The following is a 13533-nucleotide window of genomic DNA, read 5'->3' as shown; positions in this document are numbered from 1 at the left end:
TAAGATAAGAGTAATTGCCATTTTAGCCTTCAGGTTGAACCTTGAGTAACCTTGAGTCCCTTTTGAGCACGCGTAATAACCTAATACATATTAAGCCTATCCGCCCCGCATACTTAAGTAGTTAATTATAATACACATGGGATGCATGATCTGACGTATTCTCATGCATGTTTGTATGAACCGGAAATGAGTTGTAAGAGTTCCTGTTTCTGTACACGTGCCAGAAGAGAGGGGATAAAAGCCTGCTAATGATTGTGCTCGGGGGCAGAGGGTTTTGATCTTTTGTCTTCTCCCTCTGACCCTATTTGCAAATATATACCTTTTGTCTCACCAACAATGTGTGCCTAAGGATTTGTTATTCGAGCCTCCAAAGAAAACGAACCGAGAGAGAGTTTTTTTTACCTCAATCTGGCGCCCAACGTGGGGCTTTCTTTGGCTGACTCCGGAGTTCGTCGGCACATCGTCTCTGCCCCCCTGGGGGGTTTGCGCGCCGAGCCTTTCTTTTTGGCTCGCCCTGAGGGGGGGCTTGAGGTGTGAGCCGGGACATCCGGAACACTAAGGGCTCCTATGCAAATTTTGTTTTTTTTTGGAGTCTCCAGGTACACATTTTTGGCTTTGGATCGAGATCTCTGGGGTATCTGAGTGAGTATACGAATTCCCTTTGCCCAATTTGGTTCTGGGTCCGGAGCAGGAGGTGTGCATGTTCTCATGGTAAATCATCTGCTGTAAGGGACTTTTTGGTATTTGGTGTGCCTTGGGTGCACTTTTGTGGGCAAAATGGGTACGGTTAGCTCCCGTGTAGAAAACACGGATACCCCTCTAAGGTGCTTATTACGTCATTTTAATAAATTTGCAAGGCCGGCCGATTACGGAATAAAAATGAAAAAAGGTGATTTAACTAAGTTTTGTCAACTCGAGTGGCCAACATTTGGGGTCCACTGGACCCCGAAAGGATCCTTTGTGCTAAAAGAAGTGATAGCTATCCATGAAATTGTTATGCAAAATGGGTATTGGAATCAGTTTCCTTATATTGATTGTTGGTTGTGGGTGGTTCAAAATCAGCCACCTTGGATTAAGAATTACTTAGTAAAGTCTCATGTGATGCTTGTTAAGAAAAAGACTCGGGGGGGGGGGCGCCTGTACTTCCTGAGTCTAATGAGGGGGGGAATTCTGAATTGGCTGAGTACCGGACCCGTGCTCCGGTTGCCCTGTCGGGTAGCGAAGATGAGTCAGACGCCTCCTCGGCATCCAGTCCTTCTGCACCACCGCCCCCTCCCTTGGAGAGACCACCACCGACGTACCAAGGCATACCTAATGAGTTAGAGCGTGAGCCTCAGCCAAGTGCCTCATCTGAATCAGGAAATAAGGGTTATTATTTGCGTAAGCCTGTAGAGTCACAGCCGGTGTTGAACTGTCCGATGCAAGAGGTTATTGGGGAAGGAGGCACTGCAACTTTTGTCTACACCCCATTTAGCACTTCAGATTTATTTAACTGGAAGAATCAGAGCCCCTCTTTTCGTGAAGACCCTGAAAAGATGAGGGATTTGTTTCGATCTATTGGGCAGACTCATCGACCCACTTGGGCTGATGTCCAGATGATGCTCCAGACCCTCCTAACCCCGGAGGAAAGGAGATTAGTGTTAGGTACAGCAGAGCGTATTGCGACAGCCAGAGTTGAGTTAGAGGGTGCTGCTGGTCGTACTCTGCGTGATACCTTCCCTGTAGAAGAGCCGAGATGGGATAATCACACTGCCGAAGGCAGAGAGCTGAGTGCACGGTATCTGGGAATTATAGTGGAAGCAATGGGAAAGGCAGTGCCTCGGGTTACCAATCTGTCTAAGTTGTATGAAGTGAGACAGGGAAAAGAGGAGGATCCCTCAGCTTTCCTTGGGAGGCTGTATGAGGCGTTTCGCAGGTTTTTGGATCTGGATCCAGAAGCCCCAGATAACCAGCGCATGGTAAATCTTATGTTTATTGGTCAATCTGCTGCTGATATCCGTAAGAAGTTACAGAAAACTGAGGGAGGTGCTGGGAAACCGATTTCAGAGCTGGTGGAAATTGCATATAAGGTGTATGGGAATCGTGAGCAAGTGCAGGAGCGCAAGGAGGATAAAAAGGCTCAGCGACAGATGGGAGCACTAGCAGCTGCTATAACTGGAGGGAACTCTGAAAAGGCTGGGATGCAGAAGGGGAAAGGAGAAAGAGTGGGAGCAGACGTTTGTGCTTATTGCAAAGAGAAAGGACACTGGAAAAGGGAATGCCCGAAGTTGAAGGAGAAGAGAGAGAGGGAACCGAGAGGTCACCTCATGCGGGCAGAAGACAAGGGTGAGGATTCAGAATGAAGGGGACAGGGATCTAAGACCACTACCCTTCGGGTTGGAGCCCGAGAAGATCCCATGGTAACCATTAGGGTTGGTGGCAAAAACTTTGAAGCCTTGGTGGATACTGGGGCTACATTTTCAATGATTCCAGAAAAACCCCCCTGTGCAGGAACTAGTGAACAGCATGTACTTGTGGAAGGGATTGAGGGAATGCAAACCCGACTCCCTGTTTGTAAACCACTCCTCACCAAAGTGGGAGATCATTTGCTTGAGCACTCCTTTGTGTATTCTCCAAGTTGCCCGGTTGCACTCCTTGGGCGGGACTTACTCACAAAATTGCAAGCTGAGATCTTTTTCAGAGACGATCAGATGGTGGTCCAGCTACCTGTCAAGCAGAGCTCGAATTATCAGATGGCTCTCCTGGAGGACCGACGCCCTGCAGTAAGTCCAAAAGATCACATGACTGGAGTAGACCCCTCAGTATGGGCTGATGGAACCCCTGCGCGAGCTAAGTTCGTCTCCCCGGTAAGGATCGTACTCAAGGATGGGGAGGGGACCGTTCGGGTAAAGCAGTACCCACTCAGCCGAGCGGCCAGAGCTGGACTCAAGCCGTTAATAGAGAAATACAAGAGGTACGGATGGCTAGTGGAAGGGACTTCACCCTATAACACCCCCATCCTTGGAGTGCCAAAGGCAGATGGGGTCTCATACAGACTGGTCCAAGACTTACGGGCAGTAAATAAGAAGGTCCTTTCAGACCATCCTGTAGTCCCGAACCCTCACACGATTTTGACACAAGTACCGGGGGAAGCTAAAATATTTTCAGTGCTAGATTTGAAAGATGCTTTCTTCTCTATTCCCCTTCACCGAGACAGTCAAAAATTGTTTGCTTTTAAATGGGAGGATCCAGACACCTTCCATAAAGCCCAACTCATGTGGACAGTTCTCCCACAAGGATTCGTAGCAGCCCCTCATATTTTCGGACTTGCCCTTCAGAAGGACTTGGAGGAGTGGAAGGGATCACACCCCGCAGTGACTCTCCTCCAGTATGTGGATGACCTGCTAGTTGCAAGCCCAAACTTGCAGCTCTGTGAGGAAGCCACCAGGTCACTCCTAAACACTCTGGGGGAAAAAGGATATAAAGTTTCTAGAGAGAAAGCCCAGATATGTCAGCCTGAAGTCACATTTTTGGGATATAAGCTCTCAAAAGGAGTCAGAGCCCTAAGTGCAGATCGCATACAGGCAATCCAAGGTCTAACCCCACCTAAGTCACCCAAGGAGCTACGAGCATTCCTAGGGCTAACTGGGTTCTGTCGACTATGGATACCAGATTATGGTGGGAAGGCTAGACCACTATATGACTCACTGACTAAGGAGAGTCTCACTAAATGGAAATGGAATAAAGAAATGCAGCATGCCTTTGATCTGCTTAAAGCAGCATTAACCCAGCCCCCTGCCCTGGCCATCCCAAACAGTAAAAAGCCATATCGACTGTATGTTCATGAGAATCGAGGGGTCGCATCAGGGGTGCTGACACAGCCATCGGGCCCGACCTGGAGACCCGTGGGATATTACTCAAAGGTTCTAGATCCAGTGGCACTCGGGTGGCCAGCCTGTCTTCGGGCTGTGGCAGCCACAGCAGTGGTTGTTGAAGAAGCCCAGAAGATAGTCACGGGTGCGGATATGGAAATACTCACTCCTCATGGAGTTCCCCAGATCCTAGGGACTGAGGGAGGGAAATTTCTTAACCCCTCCAGACAATCACGGTATGAGATATTTTTGCTCTCTAATCCAGGACTTACTTTCAAACATACTACAGCCTTAAACCCTGCAACCTTGCTGCCGGAGCCAGGGAAACCGATGCATGACTGCCTTGAGGTCCTAAATCAAACCACACAGGTGCGACCTGATCTTGCTGAGGACCCAATTGAGGACCCAGATGTTGAATACTTCGTAGACGGCTCCAGCTCTGTCATCAATGGAAAAAGACGAACAGGATGTGCAGTGGTAACCTTGGATAAGGTAGTATGGAGGGAGTCATTGCCGAGCTCATGGTCGGCACAGGCCGCAGAACTCACTGCGCTCACCCGAGCATTACAGCTGGGGACAGACCAGCGGGTTAATATATACACTGACTCTCGCTATGCTTTTTCTACAGTCCATGCACACGGACTATTGTGGAAAGAAAGGGGTTTTATTATGGCCTCTGGGAATAAAATTGCTAATGGCCCCCAGATTATCAAGCTACTAGAGGCACTCCACCAGCCTAAAGAGGTAGCAGTCATTCATGTGCGGGCCCATGGGAAGGCTGCTAAGGAAAAGCATAAGCTTGGAAATGCAAAGGCTGATTCAGCAGCAAAGGAAGCTGCATTTATTGGGGGAGAAGCGGAGGAGGTATCCAAGCAGGCCATGTCCCATGCCATATGGCCAGACATCCAAGATTTAGTCCCACAGTATTCCCCTGAAGAAGATAAATTTGCACAAAGAGCTTGTGCAGAAAAGAACTCCCAGGGGTGGTGGATAGTACCAGGAGGGAAAGTCATGATACCCAGGCCATTGCTTCGGGAGGTGCTGCAACAGCTCCATGCAAGAACCCATATGGAAGGCTTGGTCATGGGTGATCTAGTGATCCGCCAAGCAGTAGCTCCAGGGCTATATGTAGAAGCTCAGCGCATTGCTACCAAGTGCATCACATGCCAGAAAGTAAACCCCCGAAGGAAACCCCCTGTGCCAATGGGAGGTAGACCCTGGGCAGCGTACCCTGGACAGGCATGGCAGATTGATTTTGCCGAGCTCCCACGGTCCGGACATCACGGGTTTTTACTTGTCATGGTAGACCAGCTCTCTGGTTGGGTCGAGGCTTGGCCCACCAGGACTGCCACTGCAGCTACAGTAGTGAAGTATTTGTTACAGGAGATCATTCCCCGGTATTCCCTGCCTGAGTCCATCGAGTCGGATCAAGGACAACACTTTGTGGGAAAAGTGGTTCAAGAAGTCGCACAAGCTCTCAAGGTTACTTGGAAATTACACACACCATGGAGACCACAGAGTTCAGGACAAGTGGAACGTATGAATAGGACTTTAAAGACTTTGCTCACCAAAATCTGTATTGAAACACGTCTTAAGTGGCCTCAAGCATTGCCGCTCGCCCTTACTTGCATTCGAAACACTCCCCGACGGGGCCTTAAATTGACCCCATATGAAATTATGTTTGGCAAGCCCCCTCGAGTCTTACCTCCTGGGATGCGAGAGAATGTAACTTTTGAATTAGGTAATAGTGAGCTTCATATGTACGTTATTGCTTTGCAGTCTGTCTTGTTTTCTCTTCACAGGTATGCAGCCTCCTTTCAGCGCCTGCCTTTAGACGTACCGGTACATGACTTCTCCCCGGGAGACTGGGTCTTGGTGCAGCGGTGGAAAAAGGAACCTCTGACTGAGAGGTGGAGTGGCCCTTTCCAGGTACTTCTAACAACCCACACCGCTGTAAAGATCGCTGGCCATGACCGTTGGATACACCATACCCGTGTGAAACGACATCCACAAGCGTCAGAGGACAACAACTCCCAAGACGAACTCACTCCGGAAGCTGAGTCGTCTTCGGAACAAGAAGCCAGCAAGTGGAGCTGTGAACCTACTGGTGATCTCCAAGTGCGCCTGAGACGGCTTAATCAAAGTTCAGAAAATTAGTCCAGAAAGTAAAAAGGAAAATATGGTGGGAATTATAATGTGCCTTGTTGTTATCTGCATAATGAAAGAAGCAGGATTGCATAGCCTTAGCCACTGGCCTATGCCCCCGCTTTCCCAAATTACTCCCCCAGGGACAAATTTGTATGTTGATATGATGGAGAGGATTGCAAGTACTTTTAATCTTACCAACTGCTGGGCCTGTGGGGGGCTCCGAGAGGCCGGAGAACAGTGGCCTTGGAGGGCTTTTCCTTTGGCCCCAAAATGGTTAGTCAGTGACAAAGCAGATGTTAAGAGTACTGGTCAAGAATGGGATGAGAACCACAGCTGGGATCTTTCCCAAGTGGCATTGGGAGAGTACTGTATTAGCAGTAATGGTACAGGAAGGAGGTTAGGACATAGTCAGTGTACATGGACATTAAAATGGGCCCGAGTATGCAGCAAGTATGCTGATCAATGGAATTCTGCTGCCGTTAGGCTCCCAATCTCCACACAGATGCAAAATCTCAAAAGGACAAGAATATTACCTTTCGATCCTGACCCTACCAGATGTCAGGCATATGAAAAGACCCGAGGCGAACGATTTACCTACATTTATAAGTGGCAATGGGCACACCTGAATGGCACAGTGGCAAGGTTTAATGCATATTGGAGTGCCTTAAATGACACAAATAAAATAACCAAGTGCGAGTATAGGGATAAAGATGGCGTATGGAAATGTCAGTTTAAACTAAGTAACTATCACACTGGCCCTTTAGGGCATAAGGGCACCAAATACTATCCCCTTCTTTTCCACAGCCGTGACCCCCTAGCCTTGGGAGGGGAACACAGGGCCCTAAAAGGACATTATTGGATTTGTGGAAAGCGTGCCTATACGGTCCTACCACGAGGGTGGACAGGAACCTGCTATATTGGAGTAATTGTACCCTCTTTCTTTTTGTTACCATCTGAGGTTGGAAATAAGCTGGGAGTCTCTTTGTATGATGATTGGAACAGGGCCAAGAGGAGTATTGATGTAAGTTTGACACAGGGTGGCTCCCAAAAGTGGAAGGAGGATGAGTGGCCTCCTCAGAGGATTATTGAGTATTATGGACCAGCTACATGGGCTAATGATGGGAGTTGGGGCTACCGGACACCAATATATATGCTGAATAGAATCATCCGGTTGCAGGCAGTCTTGGAAGTAATTACTAACCAGACCGCCACTGCTCTCGAGTTGCTGGCTCGACAAAGTTCTCAGATGAGGGAAGCCATATACCAAAATCGAATGGCTTTAGACTATTTACTCGCAGAGGATGGCGGAGTCTGTGGAAAGTTCAACCTTTCTAATTGTTGCCTCCAAATAGATGATAACGGGAAGGTGGTCTTAGAGATTGCCAAAGAGATTAGGAAAATAGCCCATGTACCAATACAAACGTGGGAAACCACATGGAATAAGGACTGGTGGTTTCAATTATTTGGAGGACCCTGGTGGAAAAAAGTAGGGTTTGTGCTTTTGTGTGCTCTAACTGGTTTGATTTTTATCCCTTGTCTCATTCCTTGTCTTACTAGATTGATAACCACCACAGTAGAAGGAATGCAGGTTGCAGCAGTCCCTCTAAAAGCACAGACTGTAGCAAAAGTCATGGTCCTCAGAAAAATTCCTCGTAATTATCTTGATATGCCCAAATGAAGTAAAGATCAGAAAGCATCTTGAGGGGGGATATTGTTAGAAATATTATTAAAAATGCATTATCAATAGCTGTTAGCTCCCATCAATAGTGTTGTCCTCTGAATAAGCACGGCTGCCAGCCCTCCTTGTCTCCTTAATGAGAGAGGGAAGGGGGGGGTTGGAAACTGAAGGAAAAACTCCAAGAGCTCTCTTTGTTCTGCAAATTTACTATCTCTTTGTTACACTAAATCACACTTTCTTTCATGGCTCCCACGGTTCTTAGGCTAAGATAAGAGTAATTGCCATTTTAGCCTTCAGGTTGAACCTTGAGTAACCTTGAGTCCCTTTTGAGCACGCGTAATAACCTAATACATATTAAGCCTATCCGCCCCGCATACTTAAGTAGTTAATTATAATACACATGGGATGCATGATCTGACGTATTCTCATGCATGTTTGTATGAACCGGAAATGAGTTGTAAGAGTTCCTGTTTCTGTACACGTGCCAGAAGAGAGGGGATAAAAGCCTGCTAATGATTGTGCTCGGGAGCAGAGGGTTTTGATCTTTTGTCTTCTCCCTCTGACCCTATTTGCAAATATATACCTTTTGTCTCACCAACAATGTGTGCCTAAGGATTTGTTATTCAATGAGCCTCCAAAGAAAACGAACCGAGAGAGAGTTTTTTTTACCTCACTGGCATGGGGGGCACCTTTCAAAATGTTTCAAGTGCCCTTGTTTTGTTTTGAAGCTGTTTCGAAGGCTTTTGTTTCATTTTGATTTCGCTGTTTTGAGCTCAAAACGTATTGAAACAGCTTTGAAATGAAACACAGGGTGAAATTTTGCACAGCCTTACTAGCCAGCATGCAGCCCCCACACTGAAGCACCATCGTGCCCCAACCAGCCCTGTCAGCATCTACACATGCATTGCTGTGGAGTAAAAAACTCAGTCATAGGATAGTACTTATGTTTACAAGTCTAACTTATGGTGCAGTTTATTAACTTACTATGTCTTAATAGCACTGTACGTGTAGACACTGAGACATTTACTATGGAGCTAATTAGGCAACTGCAGTAAATGTCTCATGTAGATGCGCCCATTGATGTCTGTAAAGAGCAGGGTTAGCACTGGTTTGCTCCAAAGTATTGGCTTAAGAAAGCTGGAGTGTCAGGGGTTCGTGGCCCTGTGTGGAACTGTACATTTTTAACTGTCTCAAGCTGGACATTACATGAAAGTGGGAGGAAACCCTCAGTCCTCTGCAGCCATGGGAAAGGGCTTAGCCCAGTGGAAGCTGAAGACCATTTTGTTTGCTCTTTTCTTATCACTAAAGGAAAGGACTCTTGCTGCTTTGTGTGCCCAGTACTACCGGGCAAGATGCACACACAAATGTGTGTAATGTATCCAGGGTGTACCTGGTATGGGCATTGAAAGTTTTAGCAACATTTTATGTGGTGTCAAGCTTTTAAATAATGATTTGGTCCATATTTATGTTTCCAAGCCACCTGTGTTCTTGGCTTTCCTTGAAAGAAGTTAGGGAGAGATGCAACAAGAACATTAATTGGTCTACACCAGAGATGGATAGAAATACAGCCTGGAAGCATCTGTGTTTCTTCACAATTAAATTTTTCTTTAATTGTAACTCTCTCCTGACTAGCTTTGATATACCAGAGAATTGCTTGTGTGAACTGATTAATTACAAACATGTTTGCTTAATTTCTGTCAGGTGTCCTCTGGATAACATTATTAAACTTTTTTTTTAGTTTATTGTATTGTTTTCTTGGTGTGTAATGATTTGAAGAATTCATATGAATACCAAGATAATATGCTCCTAAATATGTTGGGGTAACATTAAAAACATCTTTAACAAACACAGTGGGCACTGACACACATGCAGGGAGGCTGCCATAAATCCAGTGTGTCAGAGCAGACTCAATTAATTGAGTCTGGTAGAGTGTGTCAATTAATGAGCTCTGTCAGCCTCCAGCATCATGTGTATCAGCGTCTCTGAGCTGAAAAATGGTGGTGGGGTGCTTTGAACTAAAGCTCATTGAATGAGCTTAATTTCAAAGTGTCCTGCCACCATTTTTTCAGCACAGGGACACTGATACTTGCGACACTTGGGTGCTTTTAATTAAAGAGGTTTGCCAATTAAAGTGCCCCCCCAAGCATGTCTAAAAATACCCAGTTTCTCTAAATAAGTGACCCAAGTAATATCTAAAAGCTTTGAGATACATCTGCCCTGCTGTGAGCAACCACACCTCCACTGACCTCAAAGGAAACCACTTTTGACTCTCTGAAGTAGAGATGCAACTGATTCTAGCTCTTTGTACTTTAGAAGATTTCCTCAAGTCCCAGGAGCCTTGCTATAAATTATCCAAATTATTGATTTACAACCTCACAACAAAGTCCAATATTCTGATCTTCTATTGATCTTGATTATTCAAGTTTTTTTTGGTTAAATTATCATGATGGTGCTCTCCATTATTTAGATAAGTGCAAGAGGCAGTTATGAGGTTTTCTGGCAGCTGCTATGAACAGTTACTCTAGTGCAAGGGTTGCCCCGGGGGTACATGGGAAGGCCCCAGGGGGTACGCACAGGTAGGCATGGACAGAGCACCGCCATCCACCACCCTGCGCTGCCACCTCCCAGGAGCAGGGCCGAAGCAGGGTGAGGGCAGTGGTGCCCCTCTGTGGGCTGCACAGGCACCGCCCAGTTGGCCTGATGCAGGAAGGGGGAAGCTTACATGTGGCAGCAGCCAGTGCCACTCTGTGTTTGGCCACATGCCACCCCCTCCTCTGTGTTCAGCCACTAGGGGTACGCTTACCTTAAAAGGCTGAACGTCCCCGCTCTCATGTGATTCATTGCTCCTGCTGGGACTAAAACCTGGATGTTCCTGATTAGAGGATCTTGCCCCTCTGCTCAGCATCAGACTGATCACAATCACCATATTTGGGATCAGGAAGAACATTACCCCATGGGCAGATTGAAACTGACTGCGCGGGTTTCTGCTTTCCTGTGTAGTGAGAGGCACGACACTCTTCCTGGGGTCTCTTGAGTGTGTTTTAAGAATCGTTGCAACAGTGGGACACTGACTCTTGCTTTACCTGTGGCAGGTTAGGGTGCTTTTTGTGTCTTTGGGCTATAGGTTACTAAATTTTGCAACATGGTTGACTGTATAGTTTAAAAAATAGGTCAGACACGGACTTGTATGGGAGGGTTTGGATATGGATGATCCTGCCTTGAGCAGGGGGTTAGACTAGAAAATCCCTGGAGGTCCCTTCCAGCCCTAAATTTATGATTCCTTAAAATAGCTGCCTGATCTTTTATGTGGGGTGGAAATCCCAATTCATTTAACAAGAGAACTTTCTGTTTTCCCAGCTGTGAATTTTTGGTTTCTAGCTTCATGATTGTTACTGTCCCAAATAAGTTTGAATATCTGGACTACACTGAAGCACTTGCCCGAACTGTCACCTAATCTGATGTGTTTCTGTAACTGGGAATTGACCCCAAGAAAGTGCTTCAGAGCTGAGTTCAGGAGGAAATGGCCTGTTATATAGGATGATCTCTATGCAATTTTTGATACAATAATTGAAGGCAGAAACATAACAGTTTTGAGTCTTGCCTTTGTGGGCAGGCTCAAAAATAGCTGCAGCTGCAGTGGTGGCTAAACTCACTGCAGCTACTGTCTTCATCACAGCTGGCGCTGCCCTGAGCATTGCAGCTGCCCCAGGCTCTGGGTTGCCCTACTACACCTCTGATGAAGGACTATTAAGGGGAGACCAGTCTTCTGCTAGAAGTCTTCTTTGCATAATGATACAATATGGAAGAGCTGTTAGATACTAGTGTTCCTGGCATAAAAACAATACTGGGGATTATACCCAAGTACTATAAACAACCTTTCCTCAAAGGAAAAAAAACCTAGTGTGGATGAATCTCCTAAGTTTGTTACATAGTACTGCCTGCCCCTCAACTCTGCAAAATTTGCACTCTGTTCCATTAAAAACGCTGTGTGTAGGGATGTAGTAGATATGGTTATTCTAAGTAGGAGCTGATGCCCTAACATATGAAAGCTAAGGGGTTTTGATCCTGAGCAAGAGCTGCTACTCAGAATGGGAGGAGACTCTCAACCTGGGGTTGATCATTTAAGGTGCTTAGCATTCTCACCCCAAACCAGCACAGCACTGCAGCATGTGATTTGCCATAAGCACAGGAGGTGCTTGAAATACAGTATAGTCACGATTTGCTGGATTGGGATTGGGGCAAAAATGACAAAGCAAAAATAGGATTTTCCTAGAGAAACTATCATTCCAGTACCCTTGAAGGCATAATCTGAGTTGCAGTTGCACAATGTCTGCTCCGGGGGCATGTCTAAATTAATTGCCCCGCAACAAACATACACAAAAGCCAGAGCTAATTATAAAATAGCAACAACTCTACCAACTCCTTCAATTTAAATACAGAATCCTGATGAACTAGCCACCAAATCAAGAATTGCTATTTAACACAGAGCACAGGTCTAGTTTCAGGTCATTCCCAGGGCTTGTGTACTATTAAAGACTCTGGCCCTTATAAGAACCTTATTTTTAAAAATAAGCTCTTGTGGCAGGAAGTCTTCACCAGTCTGGCAGCATGGTTGCCATGTGATCTTCATGTACACTGGCTCCTCAGGTATTCCTTATAATCAAGCTTGACCTCATCCTTACTGAAAGACCGCAAGGACCCCAGCGCAGCTGCCTCCAGCTGTTTCAGAAAAATCGTGATGGGAAACTTTTATTGAATTAAATGTGCCAATGAATAATACAGGTGGTAAAACATCTCTGGTTTTCTTTATTCAGTTCAAATTATTTCGTAAGGACCCTAAATATTTAATTTTCAGTGTACTGCAGAGTTTTGTGTTGGAAATGCCAGGTGGATAAAGTAGCTGGAGGAGGGGACAGTTGAAGCTTTTGTCACCTGGGAAGAAGCATGTTAGCTGCTGTTCACATACTAACAATGTAATAGTTAAAGCTGACAACCTTTGTACTTTTACATTTAGAAAATGACAAGTTATTGAGATGACTAGGTTTGTTCACTTCTGTCAGCTCCTGCTTCAAGCTGTACGGAGACACAGACAGACATCTCCGCACAGGTTACTATAAGCTGCAGTTGGCCCTACTTAATGGTGGTATATTATAGCATTTGTTTGCATCTGGTTATCAGAATTTGTGTAAGAGATAAAGGAAATGAGCAGGTGAGAAAATGTAGGCGAGAAAAGTTCAGAAGGCAAGAGAAAGCCAGGTTGAGAGAAGTTGGCTCAGGGTCATTTACAGTTCGAGTGGTTTTAGACCAATTTGATCTGGTTTAGGGCAGGCACACCTTATGTCAGTAATTACAAATATGCACTTCTGCTTGACAACAAGCAAAGGAGACTTGATAACCACATTAGACAGAGTTCACATCAACATTAGAGATGAAATTATCTATTAAGCACATTTCTATATTTTCTAGGTTTATTTAGCAGTTTAGGCCAGGTGGTCACCTTGGAATCTGCAGAGAACTCCACTTGCTGAATGGTCCATCTGCAGAACAACTAAGATCAACACTTCTTTGAAACTTATTTTTCAAACGTGGGTAAGACATACTTTTCCATAACAGGCTGGCTATCCACCTTCTAGAGGCCTTTAAGACTTTAGGACTTAGTATGTTTGAGGTTGATCTCCCTCCATTTCAGATATAAAAAATTCTGTTGTTAATGAATATCTGATCATTTTAATCAGTGGTTTGGAGATGCCTCACGTATGTTGTTTTATCATTCATATACAATTTGTATTTCAATATTAACACTGCTATTAACATTTACTAAAACTTATTCTGTTGAGTACTTGATCTGGGTGGAAC

At 45.6% G+C, this 13533-nt stretch overlaps 1 protein-coding gene across 1 annotated transcript; it reads left to right on the top strand.

Annotated features, from left to right (window-relative positions):
- The first annotated feature begins 550 nt into the window (after positions 1-550).
- LOC149874449 (endogenous retrovirus group 3 member 1 Env polyprotein-like) lies at positions 551-9327 on the top strand. Its single transcript, XM_090031644.1, has 2 exons — positions 551-642; positions 5654-9327. The coding sequence occupies exon 2, from the start codon at positions 6031-6033 to the stop codon at positions 7675-7677; it is 1647 nt and encodes a 548-aa protein (XP_089887770.1). The 5' UTR covers positions 551-642; positions 5654-6030; the 3' UTR covers positions 7678-9327.
- The last annotated feature ends 4206 nt before the right edge of the window (positions 9328-13533 follow it).

The sequence above is a fragment of the Crocodylus siamensis genome, chromosome 1 (genome assembly GCF_052110815.1).
Source record: "Crocodylus siamensis isolate JL-2025a chromosome 1, ASM5211081v1, whole genome shotgun sequence".
NCBI classification, from domain to species: domain Eukaryota; kingdom Metazoa; phylum Chordata; order Crocodylia; family Crocodylidae; genus Crocodylus; species Crocodylus siamensis.
The sequence above is the reverse complement of the archived record's forward strand: the minus strand, read 5'-3'. Positions and strand labels throughout refer to the sequence as shown.

Bases quoted from the DNA above. Each gene is read 5' to 3' on its own strand.
- LOC149874449 (XM_090031644.1), top strand. From the start codon at position 6,031: ATGGTGGGAATTATAATGTGCCTTGTTGTTATCTGCATAATGAAAGAA.